At 36.2% G+C, this 27,988-nt stretch overlaps 1 protein-coding gene across 2 annotated transcripts; it reads left to right on the top strand.

Moving 5' to 3' along the window:
- Window positions 1-155: 155 nt before the first annotated feature.
- Window positions 156-26,571, top strand: LOC133515759 (uncharacterized). Of its 2 annotated transcripts, none has more exons than XM_061848351.1 (10): window positions 156-198; window positions 587-675; window positions 759-884; window positions 956-1,161; window positions 1,249-1,584; window positions 10,175-10,342; window positions 10,434-10,703; window positions 10,787-11,049; window positions 20,944-21,141; window positions 21,229-26,571. In XM_061848351.1, the coding sequence occupies exons 1-10, from the start codon at window positions 171-173 to the stop codon at window positions 25,599-25,601; spliced, it is 6,057 nt and encodes a 2,018-aa protein (XP_061704335.1). In that variant the 5' UTR covers window positions 156-170; the 3' UTR covers window positions 25,602-26,571. The 2 variants fall into 2 exon arrangements, with proteins under 2 accessions (XP_061704335.1, XP_061704327.1); XM_061848343.1 differs by lacking the exon at window positions 156-198 and adding an exon at window positions 341-492.
- Window positions 26,572-27,988: the final 1,417 nt, after the last annotated feature.

Below are 27,988 nucleotides of genomic sequence, written 5' to 3'. Positions count from 1 at the left end.
ATTTTGGACAAATGTAAACTGCGCTTTACTTGCAAACGATTCCAACTTGTCTGTGATCAGTGTCTCTGTGGTCAGTGATGCATATAAAAAAATAAACTAAGCGTAGTGACTTCCGTTTATAGTGATCGTTTTACTTCTCTTAATTGTATCTTTTCAATTACAATAGTTAAATGGATAATCAAAAGTCTAAATTGCAAGGTAAATAAAAAATACTACAATACAATACATCAGAACTTATTAGTTTACCAATACTCGTTTATGGTTTTGTGAATGGTGGTGTTGAATGTAAACTGTTATGGCGTTTGTCCTGCGATACACAACGCATATTCATATCTTTACTATATTCAAGAAGAAAAAAATACTTTTATACACTAAAATTTGTTAAAAATCCTTTTAGTGAAAGATAACATGGTTTTGAATTATTTAGGGAATCTCTAACTGTTGAAGCGTACGTTTTTTAGGTTATGTTTCCATCTTTTATAGGTATTTTAGGTGGGTTTTAGTGAGAACGAAGATCAATTGCGTGTTTTCCTCCAGAAAAGTATCCCTAAAAGTGATGTCTGAATGAATTTCTCACGGTTTCTAGATATTCAGTCATGGTGGGAAGTGCCCAGTATCGCGTACTTTTGTTCCTTATTCAGGACTGCGTTCAATCTTCTGGATTTTGACATTGAAGTAAGTATTGCTTGCTTTCTTTTATATGATCTTCTTATCATTAATAACTATCACCATAATAACGCGGTATGTATGTTTGCAAGGAACTTGAAGAGGCTCTTCTGACAGATGGAACAGAAGAATCGGCTAGTTCCCTCCTGACCGAGCTGATCGTGCGTCTTCTAAATGGATGTCTGGGCAACAATGACATCTCTGCCTTTAACTATCAGGTATTGTTACCTGTAATTTGCAATTGAATCGTTTCGAAAGAAATGTTATGTTATTGTTTACGTTGTTTTAGATGTATTTGAGACGTCTATTTAGAAGAAAATGTCAAGAAACGGGACGATACAATCCATTTAACACAGATATTGACTTCCAATTTCTTCCCCTCCGCACTAAAGTTGAGATCTTATATGCTTTGTGCGACTTTCGCTTGGATGCTGAAGATGTTTTTGATTTGTTTAAAAACCTTGAAGCTGAGAGTCTACGAGTGGAACCACTAGGGTAAGTAATTAGGTACATGCTAGTTTTTCATTGAATTTACTTATCACTTAGATTATGATTTTAATAATGGCCAATTTAACTTTTCAGATATGACAACAATGACTCTGCCTACTGGTACTTTTATGGCACAAGATTGTATAGAGAGGATACAATAAAGAAACACAAAGGCAAAAATAAAAAGAAAAAAGGAAAGGAAAGCAAGAAACGCGGTTGGTTCTATGGGGATGACTGGCTGGATGACGAGGACACTGAAAGGGTGTGGCAAGTGGTGTGTTTCACTGAAGATGATTGGACCCACTTGACAGAGAAATTCAGCCGAGCCACTAGTAAAGTTGAGAAGGAATTGTATAGATCTCTATCACAAAACTTTCTACCAGAGATACCTCGTCTTTTCCAGGAGAAAGAGCGCTTGCAACGTAAAAGGTAATGGCATCTATGCATTCAATCTGATGAAACAAATTTTGTCTATTTTAATGTCGTTTTTCTTACTACTAATAAGCTGACATGCAGACCATAAAGAAAGAAACCTAAATTTAAAAACAAAAAAATAAGCTTGACACATTCACTGCCAAGAACATGTATGTGTGTTCATTTTAAACACCCGGCACCAAAAGTGTTAATTTCACTGGAGTATAGCAGGTTTTACTGAAATAGGCAAGAAGATATTAAATCACATTAAAATGTGAAACAAGCATAGCATTTGTATTCATACATGATTAAACATATGTGTAATAAGAGTAACATATCAATACTACATTGACCTAATAATATCATTTAATCATTTATTTCGGATAACAAGACCCATACATTACTAATTACATAATATAATAATAATAAAAAAGAAACATTTAAAAATTAATAATAAAATAAACAAAAAATCATTAAGTAATTAATTTATAGCATTGTCAAATCATAACATCACACATCATAACATAATAAGAATAAATTAAAAATGAAATAAGATTAAAATGTCAGGTTTTAAAATAATAATTAAGTTAAAAATATTAATCTAATATTACAACGTGATGATAATAATGTCGTGATTTAAAATGCAATAATTTAATTTAATTTATCCATATAATACAATAAATTAAATTAACCTAAATCTAAGTCTTATAACTAAAATAGCCCAACAACACCTCTATTGTTCAATTTGTTCATGTGCATGGCGTTCCACTTTGCAACTATTGGACAATCTAAACTGTCAATAACAGTGTTCAGAAGGCTGTTGGGGCTGACTCTAACATGGCGCATCAGGGAGGCCACTCTCTTGCGCATTATGGCTTGAAAGCTAATAATGGTTCTAGAGTTAATTTTAGACTAATATTTTTATAAACTGGTCCTAAGAGTTAGTACTCACTAGGCTATTTCCTAGCACACAAACCGGCCAACTTGCTCTGTATGGACCCGCCTAATTGTACATAGAAATTTAGCAACAGCTTTTTAAATTCAATATTAATATGAATCAAGATGGTTGTGTGAGGTTAGGTTAGGTCCGTTCCAGAGCTTTTTTGGATTGAATTCTATCTATAATATTGATGTTACCATACAAACTTAAGATAATGTGATGATAATACTTGAAGTGCCCAAGATTAGGTAAACAACCCAATGATAGGCCCTTTAACCCTTCATCACCTATGCAATATTTTCCCAGCAATGAAAATCAACATTAAATAAGAATTCTAAACAATAAGGTAAATAAAGGGCTAGAAAATGTAGACCCCGGCAAATGGTATTTGAAATATAATAAAATTGTTATCAGGCCTAATTACAATGATCCATAATATTAATCATTTTGAAGTAGTCTTAGTGGTGAAATAACTATTTATCTGCAGACACTGCTCTACCTCTCACTTTATGAGGATAGTGTTATCTTATGCTATGCCCTTGCAAACTTTAGTTGTTTTTAAATTTATAATTGCTTTGCGAAATGATATTATTGTGTGTATAATTATAGTGATGTGGTGTGACCCATTTTCCCCAGTCTGGTATTTTCCCAGTAATGTATACAGTCACATTACCTGATTAAAAGAATACTTGGTTACAGTGCATTAATGCATTTCAATTCAAAAAATACCCAGTCAAATTGAAGAACTATAACAACTCAAATTTTCTATTCCCTATATTTTGGGTATATTTCCAAATGCTACTGAGAAAATTAAACCCAAATATTAGTTAATCAGTCTGCAAAATTCAGAGCTAGAGTCCATATTGTTATTGTGTTTATCAGACCCGTACATTCACTAGTAATTTTAAGGTGCCTACAATATTTGCTGTAGTCTAAACGCTTGGTCTATAAGATACCTACTGCTGCCTAATTTCTCACTGTGTAACAAAACCTATAGTAGACAAAGGAAGGTCACGAAAATGTTGTCCCTCTCAAATCCATACAACATTCTCTTTCCCGCTCTCTTGACTTTGCCTCAGTTACTGCTCGGAGCATTTTGCGAGAATAGCGGCTAGCCGCCAGAGCGCGTTCGAACAATAAGTGCTATGCCTCAGTCTGTACTTCAATTTAAGGTGATCTGCTTTCCAAATTTCATAAGACTTTCTTGACAGGATCTTGATTGAAAAAAAAAATAACCTAACTTCATTGACATATATATCTAAGGACGGGCCTTACGGACACTAAGAATGGGGCCAGTACAGCGGTGTCAAGCACACGAATTCGAGCCGAGGCGGTACGCGCGTTTTCCTCGCCTGAGCGCGCCGCCTCGCCCAAGGCACGTCTGTACTGGCCGGTTTGTGCGTGAGGAAATTGCCTCGCGCGTATGTTCGCTCTGTGTGGACCCGGCTAATCGTGCACCGCAACGCGATTGGTTGATGAGTTCGCACCACACGCGCGATTGGTCGCAACTAGTTCCGTTAGACTGCATGATGGGCTCAAATTCGAGAGTGACACCACTGAACTAGCGCCTTTCTTAGTGCCCATCCTTAGATATATATGTCAACGCCTAATTTCTCAAAAATCAGGAATAACGGCTAAAATCTTTTCACATTCATAATGAAAAACATAGTTTTGCCAAATAACACTCGCTAAAAATTTCACCTTTTGTATCAAAAACGGCTTTAATCCTGAACGGCATTGAATCTACCAACTTTTTACACTCTTCAGGGATTATCCCATTCCAGACAGGAAAGTTTCTCCTTAAGATCAGCATTCAAACTACAAGGGTACTTTCGCAACTCGTTCTTCATTTTCCGAATTTTCTATGGGAAACAACTCGGGGCTACTAGGCGTCCATGACATGGTAAAAATCCGTAAGTGCGAAATCATGATACTTTTGGTAGTTTTGGTCGCTAGTCGATATACCGCGGCGATAGTCGCGCCGGGCGCCGTAGGTTACGAGTAAGAGAACGGAGTTCCAAAAAATATTACAGCTTTTTTAGAAAATAATACGGTTGCCAAAAATTTACTTTGCAATCTTGAGGAGTTTCTCTAGGGACCTCAGCGATTCTAATACTTTTTTTTTACTTTCCCTCGATAGAAAAAAATCACGTACATAAAAATATGAAAATTGCTTCTAAAAATGCGGAATTTTATTTTTGAGGGACCTCAGCGAAGACTTTTCCCTTTTTAAAACTTACAACAAATTAAAAATCAAAAACATGATAAATCCGCGGTCCCGAACAAGCACATCCATCGTATGACACGAACTACAACGTTTTTAACAATTCATGTCAGATCCTATTTAAACTTGAAATAAGGTTACCATTCTTTCTCACTATCATTGAAAGTGATGACACATCTTGGTAGATAACTTCTAGTGCAGCTCGCTGCCTTGCGGCTCCTGATAGAGTCGACTAACTATAATATATACTATTTTGTTTTGATTAATTTACTATTACAAAATATTTTAACTAGGCCTTCTGAATTAGACGCTGAACGTTATTCCCCGCAGTCTAATTCTGAAAGTTTTCTCTAATTGGGTACTTGACACATGTTGAATATTATAATTATAACAGAATTTAGCTACATGGATACAAAATGAGCCATCCACTGTAGAAAAAGTGGAATTTATAAAGACATATTGAGAAGAAAGAAGAAAATGGTACCATTTGATTCCTTATATTTTATTGAAAAATAAATTGTATGACAACTATATACATAATCGCAATATTTCAGGGTCAAAATAGCAATTTTATTGATTTTTTTTCATACATTTAGGACAGACTAATGTAATGTGACGTCACATTACAATATCACTTTGTTGGAGGCGATTCAACCGTTGAGTGCGAGCGTCAAACTTTAACCCTCATTTCTGACTTTTGTGTTGCTTAATTCAATCAATCAATTTTTCGTGTTATGGCTCCATCAAGGTGTTGATGATTCTGCCAATGTCGAGGTTGGATAAGACACGGCTAGTATATGAATCTTATCATATTACGGTCATAGACAGTGTTCGGTGGAGTATCCGATCTGCAAAGAAACACAAATTACGACTAACTAATAGACTAGTCATGAGCCCTATATAGACATCAGATCCTCAGGAAAATCACGATCGATTGACATTATTTACAAAAAACTGTAAAGTAGCCAATTTATACGTTTTATACCACACAAAACTTATACTACAAAATACAAATCTCGATATTTTGAGCTATAAACATTATACTACCTTAGATTTACTTTCACGCTAATGCCATTTTTGTAAAGACTCCATGATAAATAGTGGTCATGCAACTCTTGCATGATATGGTAAATCTATTAAATTAAGGCGCAGGGTATGGCAAGGCATTCTCCATACAAACCTTTTGCAAGTTTTACTCGTTAGCTTTGACACTATAGCATTTAATTTCATTTTTTTCTTTACTTATTAAAAATAATAATAATAATGTGTGTCACGTTACATTTAGAGTAAATTGTCTTATTACAAGGGGACTCTACGTGTTGGCTTCGGCCCCACGCACGCCTTCCAAATGTCCGGGACCCCATGGTCCCGAGAATTTGTAAAAGACAGACATAATAATATTAATAATAGTACAAAAAAAATAATTAAAAATTAATAATACATGGTCCCGAGAATTTGTAAAAGACAGACATAATAATATTAATAATAGTACAAAAAAAATAATTAAAAATTAATAATACATTAATCCCTAGCTAACAGAAAAATAAGCATATTTACCAAAAATAATAACTGTAGAAACAAACGAAGAAAAACACGCACAAAGTTTGTATGGAAGCTTGCCCTACCCTTCGCCACTTTTTTAAGTAATTTGTGGATATCAAACTACATACTAAAAATACAAACATAATATATCATTAGGTTGTCTATGAATTTTAGCATTATGGTATGGTCCTAAAAAATGCCTCCCATACAATGACAAGTTTCTGTGCTTGGAGTAGAATGTCTTCCTGACTACTATGATATATATAGTATAGTCGTTGTATTTTTTTGTTAAGATAACATTCTAATATACTTACGTAAAACAGCTTGTAAAACTATAAATACAATTGTAACATTGTAGCAGTAAGTGAGTGAGTAGAGAAATATTACAGGTATGATGGAATATATTCGTCGAAAACTCACACATAACCATACTTTATCATACTATTGTATTTTTTAATATATAGTATCATATCTAAAGATTATCAAAAATAAAATAAAAAACTGCTTGAATATGTGTATCCGGGGAAAAGATATACCAGGTCACATATGACATTATTTTAGTACAGGCGTCCTGCATTCAAATAACACTCAATAACCAAATAATCCTGGGAATTTATCGCTCGCCGTCAAACAGTAACGCCCTAGATTTTATCAACTCCTTAAATGACCACATACAGCTAATTAAATCAGCAAATTCAATAGTGATTGCAGGTGATATTAACATAAACCTACTACCCCGACCGTTAGAACAATATTATGAATCTACAAATAGGCAAAACTATCTTAACATGCTTAGTACATACGGAATTCTACCCGGACTGCTTAAACCAACAAGAGAGTGTAGCTGTCTTGACCATTTCATGTTAAAGTTAAATAGGACTACCACATCTGCCTCCACCGTAGTACTGAACACCTCCATAACAGACCATTACACCACCCTATTAATCTTGCGTAATAATGCATCTAACCAAATTACATCCAAGTCAGTTGAAGTAGTGAATTATGAAAATGCTGCAAAAAAACTCTTGGAAAAAAACCTAGGTACACTAATGTATAGTAATGACCCAAATTTAATAGTACAGCAACTTATTTACAAATTAAATGAGTCTATCAAAGAAAGCACAACTGTTAAAAAACTTCCCCGAAAACTACGGAATATAAAACCCTGGATAACCCCAGGTATCCTGCGTTGCATACGAAACAGAAATAAAATGCAGTTAAAACTAAAATCAGACCCAGAAAACGATGTCCTCAGAATCACGTACAAAAGGTACCGTAACTACACTAATAACTTGATTAAAAAACTTAAACGCAAGCACGACAGACGTCTCCTTGAACAAACTAGGAAAGACCCTAAAGCTTTATGGACCACGATTAAATCCGTAACGAATTATAAAGGCAATAAATCAAGCAACCTTGACTTACTGAAACATAACGATACCCCTCATGTTTCAGTGAACAGTACAAACACTTTCTTCTCTAATATAGGCAGCAATCTTGCATCTTCAATTTTATCTAATCACACACACAACATACCTAACGTACAAACATCCTCGCTATTTAATACACCGTCTTCATCTTTTGTGCTTCTGGAAACTGACCCCATGGAAGTTTATAGTACGCTTATGGCTCTGAAATCGAGCAGCGCAGCTGGTCATGACAACATACCCACCATTTTTCTAAAATACTGTAAAGACCAAATAGTCCCCATCATCAGTCATCTTACAAACTTATGTTTTGCGGAAGGAATTTTCCCACACCTTCTAAAAAAGTCCCTAATAACACCTGTTTACAAGAGTGGGAAGAGAACCGATCCAAACAATTACCGGCCAATTTCTGTTCTCACAGCAATTTCTAAAATTATCGAAAAAATTATTAATACCCGACTAGTAAAATATTTAAATAAATACAATTTATTGTCAAACACTCAATTCGGTTTCAGACAAGGCAAATCAACGGAAGATGCAGTTCTACATCTAACTTCTTTAATTACAAAAGAAGTCGATAGTAGCAATAAAAGTCTTGCAGTCTTCCTGGATTTGAAAAAAGCATTTGACACTGTGTCTCATCCCACTCTTGTAAGCAAGCTGGAAAATTTTGGCATAAGGGGGAAACCGCTTGACTTACTAAGTGACTATTTAAACAATAGAAGTCAAAGGGTTAGGGTCGGTAATTATCTAAGTGATGACTCACGAGTGTCATTTGGCGTGCCACAAGGTAGTGTCCTCGGTCCTACCCTTTTCCTAATTTATATCAATGACCTTACTTCTATAAATATTCCGGGTAAAGTTATCTCGTATGCCGATGACACTGTGGTCACTTTCACTGGGAAAACATGGGACTCTGTATATGCTGTTGCTGAAACGGGACTTCGAAAAGTTCACTCATGGCTTACATCCAATTTACTCACTCTTAATATTGAAAAAACAAACTACATATGTTTTTCCAAAACAATTAGTGGTCAGCCTTCTCAAGGACTAGACTTAAAAATGCATAGCTGTAATCCCACAACTGTCACGGCATGCAGTTGTAAACAACTAAAAAAGGTAACTTCTACTAAATACTTAGGTGTAATTATTGACCAGAGACTATCTTGGCACCAACACATTGAACACATAAACAATAGAGTACGTAAACTTACTTGGATTTTTAAAATACTTAGACACATCACAAGCACATCTTTAATTAAGCAGATTTACTTAGCTTTAGCACAATCCATCATGACATACTGCATAACAGTATGGGGAGGAGCGTCTAAAGTCAAATATCTTGAAGTAGAGAGGGGGCAGAGGTGCCTGCTTAAAACGATGCTATTTAAGCCATATCGATATCCTACTTCTGAGCTTTACAACGACTGTCAACTCTTTAGTATGCGCAAACTGTATATCTCAGCCGTAGTTTTAAGACTCCATAAAAATCTACCTTTTAAAACTGTCAATGTAAAACACAGAAGAGCCCGAACAGTCGCACCTATGCCTCTTATCAAGTCTGCAATGGCAGCTAGACAGTTCGAAGTACAAGCTGCACACTTGTATAATCTAATTAATAAAAAGGTCAATATATACGCATTAAAGTACTACGAATGCAAACATACTGTCAATGGTTGGTTAACTGGACTGAGTTATGATGTTGTAGAAGATCTTTTATTTGTGAAATCCTAATTAACTAATTATGTACTTAACGCTAAATGATATAATATATACGGACACACACATCCACACATACACACACACACACACACACGCACACACACACACACACACACACACACACACACACACACACACACACACACACACACTTAGTAGCATACGTAAGTAGTTAGTAAGGTAATCTTATACAATAAGTGGGTTCATTTTATATAAAACTAGTGGATAAAAAAAAAAAAAAAAAAAAAAACAAAATGTACTTACCATTACAGGAAGAGCGAGTTCTCCTGACACAGGTGTCTTCATACCTACTAGGAGGGCTCAACACTTGTAAAAATTGTATACGTGTTTTTTTCACGAAATAAATTTTATTTATTTTTTTATTTATTTATATGACCACTTTTTATCATGGACAGTCTTTAATTTACTCTACGACTTTAGTTTGCCATGCCTTTGTAGAGTTGGTCAGCCATACATAGTGTTGATTACAATGAAAGGGACGAAGTCAAATAACCACATCTCCATATACAAACGTAGTCCCACTAGTCCCCATTTTCCTCCTTGGATATTAACTTCATAGATTATTTTACCATAGCTGTGCTTTCTTCCCTTACTTTGATTTTTTACTTTTTTATTTTATTTTAAGAGTTAACTTTTTAAAAATGCTGTAATGCACATTAAACGTTACGATGTTGACCTGTAATTAACGCGTATATTATTAAATGTATTATCCTATGTAATTATTTAAAGGTTACTAGAATTAGCACCACGACGTACTTCGAGTCGTGTGCTACAAAAAATTAAACAGAAAGAGGAAGAGGGAAAGCAGAGCGCACAAGACAGCAAGGACGAGGAGGAAAGCAAAGAAACACCTGATTTGGCGCGAGAAAACAGGGCAAAAAGACGAAACTTATTAAGGTATATTAAGTTGTTTATTACTTTGTATTAATGGTACATTAAATACATTTTCCTAACTTGGCAACATACTAACGTCCATTATATATTACAGATCGAAGTCAGATTCATCGGACTCCGACAGTTCCGAAAGTGAAAAAGATAAAATGCCACAAAAAGTCTCCAAACGAACAAAAAGCCATGATAAGCGGTCAAAAAACTCCTCCGCCACACACAAAGGCGAACCACCCCCAGAGCCAGAGCCTCCTGTAAAAACCGGCAGAAAAACCAATAACTCGCTGGCATGCGCTACGGGTCAGATCCTTATACCAGAAAATGTCGAACCAGTTAATAGTACTAGGAAGAAACTCAAAACATCACAAATGTAATTTTATTTTTATAATGTTTGATATTAATAAGCACACATTCTGCATATAAACATTTTTAACATTGTATGTACTTTTTTAGTTTTACGCAAACGGAGGAAGACATACAAACCGACATGTACAAGGTGCTCGAGCAGCTTACAGCACATGACGACGCGTGGCCGTTTATGGATCCAGTGGAGGAGGAATATGCCCCGAATTACTACGCTGTCATCAGACGTCCCATGGATTTACGCAAAATGGAGGAGCGGTTAGACAGTGGTTACTACACGGATTTTGCGATGTTCAAAGCCGACTTCAAGCTCATCGTCAACAATTGTCGTCTATATAACGGCCAAGACAATGGTAATGTACGGTTTTATGAACGTAAATACACTCAAGATTCTATACCAGTGATCTCCCAACTGCGCGCACCCCATTTGACCAACTCTTTGACTTTGAGTCTCAACTTTCCGATACTTGAATAAAAGTGCGTAATCCTATTTTAAATCCGGCAACCCCTTTGGTGTTGCAGGTGTCCATGGGGTGCCATGGGCAATGGTAATTGCTTACCATCAGGCGATTTGTCTGCTCGTTTATCTCTTAAATTATAAAAAAACCGGCCAAGAGCATGTCGGGCCATGCTCAGAGTAGGGTTCCGTAGTTACTCTTCCGTCACAATAAGCTAAACTGGAGCTTAAAGTATGGTAGATTGTTAACCAAGGGATGAACTGTGGGTGTACGTCTTTTTACTATGAATGGGAAACTTTTTGTGATAACTCAAAAACAGCTAAACTGATCATATCTGCTATAGTTTTCATTTAATGTCTTTCTTAAGCTCTACTTCCAAGATTTTTTACATATTTTTTGGACCTATGGTTCAAAAGATAGAGGGGGGGGGACACATTTTTTTTTCTTTCGGAGCAATTATCTCCGAATATATTCACTTTATCAAGAAATGTTTGTTGAAGACCCCTATTAGTTTTGAAAGACCTTTCCAACGATATCCCACACTGTAGGGTTGAAGCAAAAAAAAATGTTCACCCCCACTTTACGTGTAGGGGAGGTACCCTAAAAAAAATTAAAGTTTTAGATTTTATTGTACGACTTTGTCGGCTTTATTGCTTTATATATCCATGCCAAATTTCAGCTTTCTAGCACTAACGACCACGGAGCAAAGCCTCGGACAGACAGACAGACAGACAGACGGACATGGCGAAACTATAAGGGTTCCTAGTTGACTACGGAACCCTAAAAAGCCGGCCCGCGAAAAGGAAGCTGAGGCCCGGCTGCAGCCTTCGGGTCAAAAAGTATGGAGATCCCTGATCTATACCATGGTTAACATTGCCTGGCTTAAAAAAAAATCGGTTTGCACTCTGGGAGTGCCGGCAGAAGTGAAAACTTGAATATTAACGTTGTGCATTTTTGATATTTTGGTGAAATTGAGTAGCAGTTTTATAATAAGAGATAATTCTCTATTATACCTACGTAAATAAAGGGTATAGCAGGCCAAGCGAACTAGAGATGCCCCCAACGACGGATTTGGTTATTCTTTCAGGTAGTGTACTGGCAAGTCCTAAGAACACTCTATGCTTAATATCAGTCCTCGATCTTCTTTTGTTTTCGGGTTATTCAGGATAATGTAAAATAATCAGCGTATCATTGAATTATCATTATCAATGGCATATTTTGTAAACTGTTTACTCGTAAGTTAGATTAACGAAACAAAATTATATTTGACAATAATAAAATAGGCTACAAAATACACATTTTTAACCCACGACATGTACTTATACTTCATTGAGTAAAAAAACATTTATTTCTCTTCAGATTTTTTTTTTCTTTTGGCGGAGGTACACCTCCAGAAAAAATATGCATGGATAGCCACTAGTACCCGCTACATGCACATATAAAAATATTTGCGTAAATCTTCGTGCGTGATGTCAAAAAAAAAATCGAATAAGTAGTTAGGAGCATATGTAAACAAAGTACTAGTGCAGGGTGTAGATAAGTTAGTATGTAGGTGTGTAACCTTTTCTTATAAACCTATTTATAGGGACCGTGCGCGTTGGAGGGTCTGCCATCTTGTGGTCTGAATCGGAACCATAAACATGCACATTTACACGTCAATTGTTTTCTTGTGCATAGTAGGTTCTGCCATCTTGTGGGCTACATCGGAACAATAAACCTCACATTTACGCTTCGCGCCAAAAATCTGACAGCTCCTGTGCTGCCTCCTACAGTTCATGCACGCTCCCTATAATGCATCGACGATGACATGTCAACGTTGATAACATTTGACACATATTCTAGCTGCATATGTTTTATTTGCATTTTGTGTTAGAAAATGGATAACACTAAGTGTAAGTCTTGTGAAAAATCATAAAAAAAAACTGGTCAAGAGGCTGATTTATATAGCAAATGCACAAATAAGCTAATTTATATCAATGATATTTTGTGTGGTAAGTGTCGACTTTTGGTGTATAAACATAAAGTAGTAGCATCAACGTCTACGTGTAGCAGCACAGCACTTGGCGATGCTGGTTCTTCGTCTGCAACCTCCGACGCTTCCGATTATAATTTATCCGATGATGATAATTTTGTGTGTGATTCAGAGGAACGATTTGAAATTAGAATCCCATCAATATTTTTTAATGTTTTTTTCACAAGACTTACACTTAGTGTTATCCATTTTCTAACACAAAATGCAAATAAAACATATGCAGCTAGAATATGTGTCGAATGTTATCAACGTTGACATGTCATCGTCTATAAATTATAAATAGGTTTATAAGAAAAGGTTACAGACCTACATACTAAACTTATCTACACCCTGCACTAGTACTTTGTTTACATATGCTCCTAACTACTAATTCGTTTTTTTTTTTGACATGACGCACGAAGATTTACGCAAATATTTTTATATGTGTATGTAGCGGGTACTGGTGACTATCCATGCATATTTTTTCTATTGTGTGAAGTTTTTATGTGAAGATTCTAGTGTTTATGTGAAGAAAAATAAAATGTTTTTTTACACAATGAAGTATAAGTACATGACGTGGGTTAAAAATGTGTATTTTGTAGCCTATTTTATTATTGCCAAATATAATTTTCTTTCGTTAATCTAACTTGAACAGTTTACAAAATATGCCACTTTCAATGATACACTGATTATTTTACATTATCCTGAATAACTCGAAAACAAAAGAAGATCGAGGACTGATATTAAGCATAGAGTGTTCTTAGGACTTGCCAGTACACCACCTGAAAGAATGGCCAAATCCGTCGTTGGGGGCACCTCTAGTTCGCTTCGCCTGCTAGACCCTTTGAGTGTGGAAGATTTAAGTGTTCATATATAACATATACAGAGTAATTCATGAGACGTGAGCAGCAGGACTACAGCCTACACAATCAGTAAATGTTAATGAATCGTTCATCGTCATATTAAATAAAACAATCATGCTTCTTTTCTGTTATTTAACTTTATGGCAAGGAAACATTTGAGTATCTACAATCATGGACACCCAACAACAAAGATACCATACAACACAATTAACAAAGAATAAACCTCTTTAACCATTATGACAGCACTTTGATTATGACGAAAATAAAATGTCACACACTGGAATGAGATACGATTTTTCAGAAGTAACCATTATGGAAGGTGGAGGTAAAGAAAGAAATCTCCATATACCAAAAAGTGTCATCAAAAAACCTTAAATAGGTGACGCTACAATACCTAGAGTACTTGAACAAAAAAATCAAATTATAGACGCAGTTCACTCCGTCAATAACGCCTAGGTTCTTAGCTACTCTAGCGCTACACTGGAGAGATTTGGAACTATTATTTATAGCTGACAGCTGGACACTTTTGCAACAGTTCTAAGAGATTTCTCTCCTCTTAAATCCACACTCCATAGTAACCAGCCTTCGATGACATTCAATTTGCACGCACCATGATGTCACGTGCTGACGCAATTTTAACATTTTTTCCCCATCACAAAAAGTGCACAGCGCCGTTAAAGAAGTTTTCACTTCAAAAAGAGATTTTCTACCCAACAGCTTTCTATGACTAATTTCCAGTAATAGTTGCTTGTTCCCAATATTATGAATAAGGTATAGTTGTTTTGGTAGAGAGAGAGAAGTCAGCTGTCTTTTTAACCCATTCATGGCCAAGATCCGTTGAGCGTACACAATACGCCGGGCCACCACACAAACCGTTTTTAACTAAAACGTATGACTCAGCTTATGGGTCGCGGGTCTGGCGCGCACGGTAAATAAATCGCCACTTATGAAGCCGGCCAGTTGAACATTGTGCAACATTTTTACTAACCACCTTTTTTCTGTGCCTATCAAAAACAATTGCTGTTTGTAGGAATTAACATTTTTACTTTATATATATTTAACTTGCTGTGTTTGTTGTTGTTTTATGGGTCAAATCTTGGAGGTTCAATTTGACCCATTTCCCTTGCCTTACCTCTCACACAAAACAAAATATTTTTAAAAAACTTGTACATATTTGTCACACACTATTAGGTATGATAATACAATATTATTTAATATTAACACGTTCACTGTCCGTGCCCCGTATATGGGTCACGACAAGCCTCTATTATAAAGTCGTAAGGTTAACAATTCAGATTGGGACAGTGAACGTGTTAACATCATTGTTAGTAGGTAGGGTAAGTGTGGGTACTACGAGCCCCAATGCAGAAGAGTTCGGCTACTATTTAAAATTGAAAGTAACTTTTTTCAAAGTCAAATCTATTAATTAATTTTAGGTGGCATAGGAGCAAGAATTAAAAAGAAGTGTTGTAAAATTAATCAACTTTATTTCCTATATAATACAACAAAAAAATATTCATGTATTGCAATAAAAAAATACAATTCTTCTATCAACTACAACGCATAATAGTTCGGCTATCGATCTTGAGTACGCAAAATAGTTCGCCTACCACTTAGTTGTCTCGCCTTTACTCTTAAGAACAGCCTTGATCCTCAATGGCATCGTCGCTACCAGCTCTTCGCACTCTTCTGGGGTTATAGACTCCCAGACAGCGACGATTTTCTCTTTTAAATCACTTTTTAACCTCGATGGAAACTTGCGTATTTTTTTTTTCATTTTCCACCGCAATGTTTCAATGGGTGACAAATCTGCACTATTCGACGGCCACTCCATAGTGGGGATTCCTTTACACTCGAGCCAAGTCTTTGTGGTCTTCGCAGTATGGCAAGATGCCCCGTCTTGTTGAAAAGTGTAGACATTTTCATATTTCAAGCTTCGAATAGATGGAATTAAACTGGTTTTCAAAATGTCCTGGTATTTCACTGCATTAACAGTCCCTTCTACAAAATGCAGGCGGCCTACCCCTTGTGCCGACATGCAACCCCATATCATCACAGACCCAGGAAACTTCACTTTTCTCTTAATGCAGTCCTTGATGAATGCTTCGTCTTTATTTCAAACGATTTTTTTTCGTTCGTCGCCGACAGTTACTTCGAATTTTGATTCATCACTCCATATTATTTGACGCCATTGCTCAGTAGTCCAGTTTGAGTGCTCGCGAGCGAATTTCAGCCTCTTCTTTTTCTGTAACTCCGTTAGTAAAGGTTTTTCCTTGGCCGTGTAAAAACCATATCCCATTCTTTTGAGAACCCTTTTGCAGGTATCCACTGAAACGTCTTTCTGGATCATATCACGCCATTTTACGGTAAGTTCCCCCGCACGAGCACGGCGGTTTTTATATACAATTATCTTGTGATAGATTTTACATTGGATGTCTATTACATTATTTATTTACTATACTCATGTATTAATAACTTTCGACTCGTATAGCATTACAAAATATTACAATACATTACCGTAAAATGGCGTGATATGATCCAGAAAGACGTTTCAGTGGATACCTGCAAAAGGGTTCTCAAAAGAATGGGATATGGTTTTTACACGGCCAAGGAAAAACCTTTACTAACGGAGTTACAGAAAAAGAAGAGGCTGAAATTCGCTCGCGAGCACTCAAACTGGACTACTGAGCAATGGCGTCAAATAATATGGAGTGATGAATCAAAATTCGAAGTAACTGTCGGCGACGAACGAAAAAAAATCGTTTGAAATAAAGACGAAGCATTCATCAAGGACTGCATTAAGAGAAAAGTGAAGTTTCCTGGGTCTGTGATGATATGGGGTTGCATGTCGGCACAAGGGGTAGGCCGCCTGCATTTTGTAGAAGGGACTGTTAATGCAGTGAAATACCAGGACATTTTGAAAACCAGTTTAATTCCATCTATTCCAAGCTTGAAATATGAAAATGTCTACACTTTTCAACAAGACTGGGCATCTTGCCATACTGCGAAGACCATGAAGACTTGGCTCGAGTCTAAAGGAATCCCCACTATCGAGTGGCCGTCGAATAGTCCAGATTTGTCACCCATTGACACATTTATTTATTTATTTAATCTTTATTGCACAATACATGAAGGTACAAATGGCGGACTTAAACATTGTGGTGGAAAATGAAAAAAAAATACGCAAGTTTCCATCGAGGTCAAAAAGTGACTTAAAAGAGAAAATCGTCGCTGTCTGGGAGTCTATAACCCCAGAAGAGTGCGAAGAGGTGGTAGCGACGATGCCATTGAGGATCAAGGCTGTTCTTAAGAGTAAAGGCGAGACAACTAAGTGGTAAGCGAATTATTATGCGTTGTAGTTGATAGAAGAATTGTATTTTTTTATTGCAATACATGAATATTTTTTGTTGTATTATATAGGAAATAAAGTTGATTAATTTTACAACACTTTTTTTTAATTCTTGCTCTTAAGCTACTAAAATTACTTACTAGATTTGACTTTGAAAAAAAGTTACTTTCAATTTTAAATAGTAGCCGAACTCTTCTGCATTGGGACTCGTAGGTGCGAGAGGTGAAGGTAGACGGGGGTCTGAGATTGGGGGTTGAAGGTTGGGGCGTGACGAGTCAGGGTTTGAGAGGTTAGGGGTTGAGGAGGGTGGTGTGTTTTTGGGTCGGGGATTGTGGGGTTAGGAGTTGAGGAATCGGGGGATAGGAGTTGAGTGGTCGGTGGTTGTAAGTTGAGGGATTGGGGGTTAGGATTAGGAGTTTAAGGGTCTGGGGTTGTGGGGTCGGGTATTAGCGGTTGAATGTTTGGTGGTTCAGGGTCGAGGGGTTCAGTGATCAAGTGTCAATGTGCTGTGAGGGGGATTGGGTCAGTGGCGGGGCGGAGGATAGATTTAGAATACCTAGTGGCAGGAATGATTTCTTATCTCTAGGAAAATCCTTATTATTTATTAAAGTTAAATAATTTGCTTGCGTTATGCGTCAGGCGTCACTCACAGGCCCTTAAAACTAAAAATTAAAAACTTTACAAAAAAAAGTAAACCAACTTCAAAAGTGATGAAATAAATTATCCTTTTTTATGTATATGCGTTACCAACTGATATGTTTGAAGTCGGTGCCAAGCCAAATAGTAACAATACCTGTCAAAAATAATCACTAATCAGCTTTATGTCTATGAATCACATTACAACTGTAGTAATAGGTAATAAACGTGGATTTAATTCTGTCTGTCTCTTTGTTACCTTTTCACGGCTAAACATCTGAACCGATTTAGGTGAAATTTGGCATGAAAGTAAAAAGTTTAAGCCCTGAAGACGTTCTGATGAATTTCTCTGGATAAGAAACTAGAAATAACTCAGTCTCAAATCCACACTTGTGTGCTATGAACAGTTCGAAAATTAGTAAAAATAGCACTTTAAAAATTACGACGGCAAATTCACGTATTGGATTTATACTAATATACCGACAAACATGGTACGGACTGCGCTAGGAAGATTCGACCGTGTCTTCATTATATCTACAGAAAGTATATTGCTGTCGTGTAAGGCAATCCAACGTATTGTACATACTTATATAGCCGCATCCTTTTCGAATCGTACCAAAACCACGGTTTGCTTCAAAATTTGGCTTGGTACCGACTTCAAACATATCAGTTGGTAACGCATATACTTCAAAAAGGATAATTATTTCATTATTTTTGAAGTCGGTTTACTTTTTAGTAAAAAGTTTTTATTTACTTACGTTATAAATAAACGATAAATGAAAAAAATACCAAATTGAGTGCTTCAAAACTCGAAGAGTATATTGAACAACTAATTTTGATACTTGAGATAATTATTTAATTTATTATTAATCATCAAAAAGTACCAGGTTGTCATGAGCAACAATTGTATCATTTTTGTCGGTTAGCACATGAAAAGAGCTGATCTTGAAAGGTCTTAAATTATGATTAAACACTTAAATTTGGACATTTATTAATTTTATTATATTCCTAAGTGAGACAACCTTATTTTGTTGTTGAAATGAAAGAAAAATCTAATTTTGATTAATTTTTACGCTTAACTTACTGACGCAGTAATAGGTACCGATTTAACTAGAGTGTATGTATTACTGCGGTTTTATGACCGAACCACAGTAATAGAAACATAGGCTTTTTATGTGTTTGTTCATATTACGGCGGTTGAAATGTATGGTACTTATAACCTATAAAACGAGTATACCTGTCATAGTCAATTTATTAACTTTAGTAAATAAATTTACTTGTTAATGATAAAAAATAGTATAAAAACAAAAAATAAAATAAAATATTGTAAATAATTGAAATAAAATATAATACTCGTAACATTATTAGTTAAACTGCAACTGAAACTTGATCATAAACAGTCAAAGGAAACAACTTCAAAAACATGGATACTTTAAATAAAATAATCTTTGATAGTGCATTACAATATAAATTATATCAATCAAATAACGAGTTATTTAATTATCAGGATTAATTAGTTAAATCTTTGGGAACATAAGAAAGTGACTGGCGTGACTGACTCAAATTAAAAATATATAAATAATTGTTATTTTAATGTTGGTAGTAATAAATTAATTGACTTTTTTATAAAATACTTAAATCCGCAGTAATAGGCACGCAGTAACTGGATCATTGCAAACTACTTTTTTACCCACAGTAATACATGCATGTAGACTCTTCTTGAAAATGTTTATTAACTAAGAAAACATTAATTTGTCACTTAGTAGATTTTTTTTAAAGTTTAAAATAAGTAAAACTTTAATATAAAACCAAAAAAATATCGATATCTTGAAATGGATGAAAAAAATTACTCCCAAAGTAAGACCTTACACAAAAACCGCAGTAATACCCACAATTACCCCAATTGCCTAAGATACAATTCAGCGACCAAATATTATGGCATAAAAGTACAGTGGGATAAAGTTTAGTTTTAATTTAGTAATAATAACTTTGTATGCAGTATGGGTACTAACTGCCTGAAATAAAAGCCTTTTATTTTATTTTATTTATTTATAAAATCCTCGTTGCCTTACACCTCACAGAAAACAAAATATAATACTACGATTTCGTAAATGTTGCGTGCCATCATCCAAACAGTGTAATCGGTTGTAAAATGGTACAATATCAAACAGCTTCAACATGAAATAAGCTTTAAAACCAGCCAATAAAATGTATTTATTAGCGCCAGGCCACGGTGACCCATACCCTGAGCCATGTCAATAACTTCTAAAATATACATATTTTTGGTATCTTTGAAATTTAGATTTATCTGTTTGCTTGCAATGCGTATGTATGTAGAATTTCAGTATATTTACTATATTGCACTGATAGTAAACCAAAATTGAATATTCTATGGTCTTATTTTCATTAAAAAAAAGCGTTTATAATTTTTTATCGTAACATACCGTATAATAGTACATTACGATACAAGTGCGAAAAATAGGAAATCAAGAACGAGTTGCGATAAATTAAAACACGACCGAAGGGAGTGTTTTAAATCGACACGAGTTGCGAATTACCTATTCGCACATGTATCGTACAACGTTTTACAGTACATATGGCCCTTTAAATGTTCGACACAGTAACGTAATATGCCAATTTTCGCACTAGTGCTATAAAGTAGCACCATATGTACTGTAAAATGGTTGTTAGCTTAGTGGACACATACGTCATTACGTCAAATTACGTTTCGTTTATGTTTAAATCAGCATTTATTCATGACTTAAATGCGAGTCACTGACCCTGCGGAACTGTTTGAGCATGACCCATAAATTGAGTCGCTGGCCCTGAATGGGTTAAACTAAGCAACATTTTCACGAAAAACTTTATTGAATAAATTATTGCACTTTTGATAATGGATAAAATTACTTAGTCCATTGTCCATATTCCAGAATATACTATGATGGTAGACAGCCTTCAGGCAGCTTTTGACAGATTGACTGAGAAATATATGCATCGACTATCGTCCTCTGATGAAGAAATTGCTGTTGAGTATCAATTACCTACTCCGTCTAGAAAGCATAAGCTTAAATCAAGTGAATCTCCAAGCCGAATTAAAAGGAAAAAGCGAAAATCTCATTCTGATTCCGGTTAGTATTTTTATTTAAAATTTACAGGATGTCTGCTCTAAATGTCAATTTATGTAAAAACTATGCATCATATCTTTATGGTTTCAGGTGACCCTAAATCCAGTTCTTCAGATCAACCTTTGGAAGATGTGAAACTAAAAACAACCGAAGATGATGTTAATGATACACCTGAATCTGAATCTAAAAAATCAAAGCAAAATAAAGAGAAGAAAAAACGCAAAGGACATCACAAACATGGTAAACATTCCAAAAATCACAAAAAAGATTCTCACAAATCGGAACATAGTGAGGATAAAGAACCTAAAAGTAAACACAGTAAGAAGCAGAAGCATGGGAAAAATAAAAATAAAGAAGGCAAGAAGTCCAAGCAAAAGAAAAAGAAAAGTAAGCACCATGAGACGGAGCCAGTTGAAGTGCTGAAAAGAAGTGAATCCCAAGATTCATTAGAAAGTTCAAATAGGAGTCGAAGCGCGAGCCCTTTGCCCTCCATCCACACACCGACTCCGTCACCTTCCGAGGCCGACCAAGAGCCCTCCGACCAGCTCAACGACCCTGACTTCGTCAAGGACAAATACGACAAGATCAAAGAAAGAAGACGACACGCGGCTAAGGACGCATGGGAATCACTCTTCGATTACAATCAAAAAACTGTTGATAAGCAAAAGCAAAATCTCCACATCCCGGAAAAAGAAAAGAATCAAAAATTAAGGGAAACTATAGAGAAACTTAAGGCTAAAAGTGAAAAATACAAAGACAGCTCTCTGTTTAATAGTTTATTTTCTAGCAACAGTAATTCAGACAAACATGTCAGTAATAAAGACCGTGATGATTTAGATTTCTCTGATGATGATCGTAATAACAGTCATAAAAGTAAAGGAGGAAACAAAAGAGGACAAAAGAAAAATACCGCAAAAAATGAATCTGCATCTGAAGCCTTGGAACAAGCTGTCAAAGATATCAGCAAGTGGCTTGATGACGCTCCTAAAGGATCTGTGCATAGCTCGCCCTCTGACAGCCCGGCACATACCATTTCCACGGAAGAACATGACAACAGTCGACATGATGACGAGTTTGGACAACTCGAGAAAACAACAACTATCAGGAAAGATTTATCGCGCAAACGGCCATCTTCCCGTGAACCTAAATTAATCAAAAGGAGAGAAATTCAAAGAACCATAGATAGACTACAACCAGGTAAAAGCAAGGGAAACTTGCTTACTAACATGGCTAGCAAGAGTGTTGAGAAAGTAGAGGAAGCCACTCCCCTCGGCCCTAGCAAAACTCGAGAGACTAGTAAAAATGAAGAGTCTAGCCCCAAGCTTAGCCTTGGTTCAGTATTGCACACTGTGGAATTTTCTCTTGGTAAAGACCACAATTTCAGTAAGACTGAAGATAATAAACCTGATGTCAATAAGCCAACTAAGTCCCCAAAATGTGAAACAGACAACAACACTGAGGAAGTTATCCAGAAACATAAAGCAGAAGATGTTTCAGTTCAAACTAATAAAAAAGATGCGGAGGTTGAAACTGAGCCATCGCCAACGCCAAAACCAAGCCAAGAAAAGGCTACACCAAATCTCAGTGCTTGGTTCAAAGCTTTTGGAACACCAAAAAATACTACCTCTACAGTAACTGCTCCAAAAAAGAAACCAGAAGAAACGGAATGTGATGAAAAAGTAACAATTGACAATACAAACAATGATATGAAAGTTTCCAGTCCTAAAAATTCAACCAAGTATGATTCTCCAATTGATCCAGAGACTCCAAATCCTGATGGAGGTGACAGTCCATTACCAAGCGTAAGTGCGACGCCTAGACAGCGTAGAACAAGTACAGGCAGCTCTGTTTCAGAACGTTCTTCTTTCAGCCAAGATCTTGACTCTCCAAGACACCAGATGTCTCATAATTCACCTCTGCTGAGATCACCAGCATCACCTCGGACAGATGAGTTCCAGAAAATTACATATCCTATAATTAATGGAACTGTGAGAGCAGGATTTTACCAAGATACAACTTCCATTAAAAGCAGTCCTGAAAAAAGTTGCAGTCCACGCGAGGCTCCACAGTCACCATATTCCCCTTATTCGCAACACGTATATGCTTCAAACAGTGGATTGGGATCCTCCACTCCGAACTACTTTCTAGACCACAACAAGAGCCCACTTCCTACTTATACTCAGAATCCACCACCTTATTATGATACTTCAAAGGCTCCAGTTGTGAGTAAACCAGCGCGCATTCACGATGACTACACAGCCCTAGGTCCGGATAGCTACCAACAAAATACATATAGTGGACCTTTTTCTCCTTCACACTCTCCATATCCTGTATCACAACCATCGAAGTATTCTCAACCACAGTTGTCACCGCAGCCATCCGCGTCTAATTCAACACAGCCTTTATCAGATCACAAAACCTCTCTGTTTCCTGTTAAGAAACGAATGTATAATGAACCAGAATTACCTACATTATCACTTAAAACTGCAACAGAAACAAAAGATAGGACATCGCCGCCACCAATGAAAAATGAATATCAAAAAAAGACGTCTACTGCAATACAGTCTGTATCCGTTGATAAAATAGCAGCTGCTCTTAGTGAAAAATCGGAATTGGCCAATCAAAATAGTTTACGCGAAAAGAACGTTGTAGATTTTGCGGAACGCCATACAGTTGAAGATAAAGACACTACAGCATTTATAAATAATGAACATTCTCTCGATAACAAGAAGAGTATGGTAAATCAAGACTTGAACAAGCCAATAGGTATGATTAAGAAGGATAACATTGACATGGTTAATATGGGCTATAACATGAATCCAGATGAAAAGAAAAATATTGTAGAGCCTATTGAAATCGATTATGCCGTGAACAAGGATGTCTCAAAACCTGCTGTAAATGTTCAACCTAAAACCTATGACGTAGATAAAATTGCGATGAATCTTGGCTTAAATCAACAATTCCAAAAGTCATTGTCGAAATCGAGTGCTCCCCCATTGACCCCAACTAACATAATTCCCGCCCACTCCCATTCTGAAATGAATATCAATCATAACATTGCCCACGCACATCACAATCAATATGATGGAATTTCTGGGAGCCAACCCGTCAGTAACTTTTCACTGAATGATATTGAACTCGCCAACAAAAAACTGTATGCTTGTAATAACGCCTCGTCCACTACAACGGCTATTGACTATGGCAATTGGAAACTGACGAATCAAGTACGAAAACAAGACGTTCTGCCCTCAGATTACTCTACCAATTACAGTACCAGTAACACGGATAAACTGAAAAATAATATAAGCACTACCAACCCCACTTCAACTAATTATAACAAAAATGTGCAACACCAGCAATACCACAACTACAGCATGCCTAGAACCGCTCTACAGAGAACCCAGGAATTGCATCAAAATCTTCCGTCTGAACTAAGAATACCGAATCCTCGAGGTCTTCTTAAAAATGATCACATGAATATTACTTCTACTATGACTGAAAGTGATATGATATCTAAAAATGACTCTACCGGGAAAACACAAAAACCTGACAAAACCATGCAGAATCAACCAATTGTCAGTTCGATGGCGTATAAAACTCCTTATAACACTCATTCGTCACTTCCTCTTGATAGTCTGCGAAATCTACCTAATATCCCTCAAATGCTTGAGCGGTACACTAACGATGAACGATATCTATCCAGTTTTGCCGCTACCAACCCGTCACTATACCATGACAAAACATTTCAAATGGCGCAAATGTTTAACAAAAGCATGCCTTCGGATTCTCAGCCAGTAAGCACATCTGTTAGTATATACTCTCAACCTTCTATTGCAATGAGCAAAGATTCCAGTATTTATAAGACACCTACCACGAATACTTCGGCACAAGCCGATTCTAAGAGTAGGACGAAACGAAAGCGAACTTCTGAAACCAAACCAGGGCAGATTGCAAGTCAGAGTTACCACACTCCTTGCGCTACTGATGTTTTATCTTCTGTTAAAACTAGCATGGTTCCAGGAAGCGCATTCAATTTCGGTACTACGCCAAGCATGGCCTTGGGCGGCAGTCTATATGGAGACGGCACTGGATTTTCAATTGAAGAGTTCCGTAACAGTACGAATCAGTTAATGGCAGCAAATTACATGGCGGCAGTGGCACATCAACAGCGAAATAATGCTGAGGCGAGTGCTGACAAGCTTGTAAAGCCTGCTCATCAGAACTCAACTCACAATAGTGGATCGTTCCCTTTCATTGGACATGGGCAAGTACGGAGTGGATACGGATTTGTGGGCGCGGATAGCTCGGCTCCTCTGTACCAACAGTATTTCCAGCGCCACCAAGAAGAGCTGCTGCGGCAGTCGGGCGTGTCGCAGATCATGGGGCTGTACCCGCCCGGGTATCCCGCCGCGCTCGGCGTACGCCAGCCCTATGACACTATCAACCGCCCATCCTGGCTCTAGAGCCAGGCCAGCCAGATGCCAGCCAGATGAATATGTATTTGCTAGCCTAGGCTAGCCTAGCCTAGGCTAGCAAATACATATTCATCTCATCACATCAAACAAACGACTTGTGTGCATGTAACATGTACCTACTGTACAACCTTAATATAATTAATGAGACAATTGTTATAGAATTAGTATTGATTTAATTATTTATGTTGTTTGTAGATCCAATAGCATTTTGTGAAGATTATTTACATATAAGATTTACATTATTTATAACTATTAAATGCAATGTAGAATGAACTCTCATGACAATTTAATGTGTGAATTACTTTTACTTTAGTGATATAATGATGATTCGACTAACAGTTAATTCCGGTTAATGATTTTACTTTATATTATGACGAGCTATAGTGATTGTTAACTTTAAGGATATAACTTTTATTATTCCGTACTATGTGTCCACTTAGTCATACAAACATAAAAAATATATGAACAAAAAAATGTTAAAGTCTACAATTTACCAGTATAAATGTTAGTTAAATGCATAGTTTCTTTGTAAGCATATTTATTTAGCTAGTTTAGCACTTTTATAGTTTGACCAAGTGCTCACATTGCGTTGAGATTACCCTTGCTGACCGTATTTGCAGAATGTATCCATGTAGTATTGATTGACGCGACGCTTTAGCTAATTAGCTTTAATTTACAGGTCACATAAAAACTTGTTATTATGATAATTTAAATTTTACGTTATGCTACTTACGTAGGTTGTTGTGTAAATATATCTCTATTTTCTTTTGTTTACTACATATTAATGTTTTAATAGCATTTTACTTATACATCTACTTTGTTAGCTAAGATTAAAATTTAATTTAATGATACAATTTCATGAAAGTAGTTTAAGGACTCATTTAGTAAATTAAATAAGGTATATATTAAAAACTTGTGTAAAAATGAAATAAAACTTTTTCAAAAACATTCAATTAAATTTTCACTTATATTGTGATCCACCGAGACTGTGTCCGCGGAGAGAACATATCGCGATGTTGACGTATGACCCCACACCCGCAGATCTTCACGGCGATTTTGCAGTTTAGTTCGCGCCAAGATGGCGGCAAAGCATCAGCTGATCGAATTGAACCGTGAGTTTAGCATAGGGAGCGTGCATGAACTAGGAGGTAGCACAGGAGCCGTCAGATTTTTGGCGCGAGGCGTAAATGTGATGTTTTTTGCTATGTAGCCGACAAGATGGCAGAACCTACTGCACAAGAAAACACGTGACGTGTACATGTGCATGTTTATGGTTCCGATTCAGAACGACTCCAAACTTCAAAAGTTTGATCAAAAATGAAATGCGTGCGTAGTGTGTGCGTAAATTGTCTATGTGCGAACAAAAATAGTTTGTTTTTATAAAAAATGTTATGGGTATGAGTATTATTAATACTATTAGACCCTATTAGCGCCTAAAGTACCTTTAATTTTCTTTTACAGCAGCCGCATAGTAAATAACAATACTGATAGTGATAGTGCGATAATTAGCACATTACATCACTATGTCGAAAATTTAAAGGGCCATATGTATTGTAAAACGTTGTACGATACATTTGCGAATAGGTAATTTGCAACTCGTGTAGACTTAAAATGGTATCGCCACTCATTGCAATTTTTTTTATTTTTCGCACCTGGTTTGGTGATCTGGGACGTTTAGTAACTAAAATACTCGCTACTTGACTAAATTACTAACTACTAATATTGTTTAGCAGTAAATTTAAACTTCACTTTTCAACACAGTACTTTCATTTTAGCCACTTTTCCACGACTTTGCCGCTATCACAAGCAAACACAAGACAGCGTATCATTGTACACAGCGTATAAATACCCAATCCAACTTGTCAGTAGTAACTAACTACTAAAAAAAACTAAATAAAATTTAAGGTACTATAAGTGCTAATAAGGTCTAATAGTTATAATAATACTTATATAACATTTTTTAAATTAAAACAAACACATTTGAGTCGCTTAGCTTCAAACTCAGGTAAATCCATCTGTCTGATTATGCGATTTTGGTATTATGAAAAGGTAATAAGGTAGATATTTGCTGAGAGGGTCGAATGGATTTATCTGAGTTTGAAGTTAAGCGACACATTTGAAAAAGTTGTCGATAAAGCAATCAAATCAAACATTTGAATTTTTTGCAGTGAACCGAACGTTCCAACAAACAGAACGCCAATGAAGAACTCTGCGGCCGCACGCCACGGGCGCCTGGTGGAGCGGGTTAAAACTTGAAATACGAGTACCTATGGGGGTAGGTGTCAGCCTATAGTGAACCGCTACGTCATCTGTCAAACAGCATTGCACTCTCAAATATTAAATAGGCTTCAAATAACGGTACAGAAGTTAATATG

Source organism: Cydia pomonella, chromosome 1 (assembly GCF_033807575.1).
Source record: "Cydia pomonella isolate Wapato2018A chromosome 1, ilCydPomo1, whole genome shotgun sequence".
Lineage (NCBI taxonomy): Eukaryota > Metazoa > Arthropoda > Insecta > Lepidoptera > Tortricidae > Cydia > Cydia pomonella.
The sequence above is the reverse complement of the archived record's forward strand: the minus strand, read 5'-3'. Positions and strand labels throughout refer to the sequence as shown.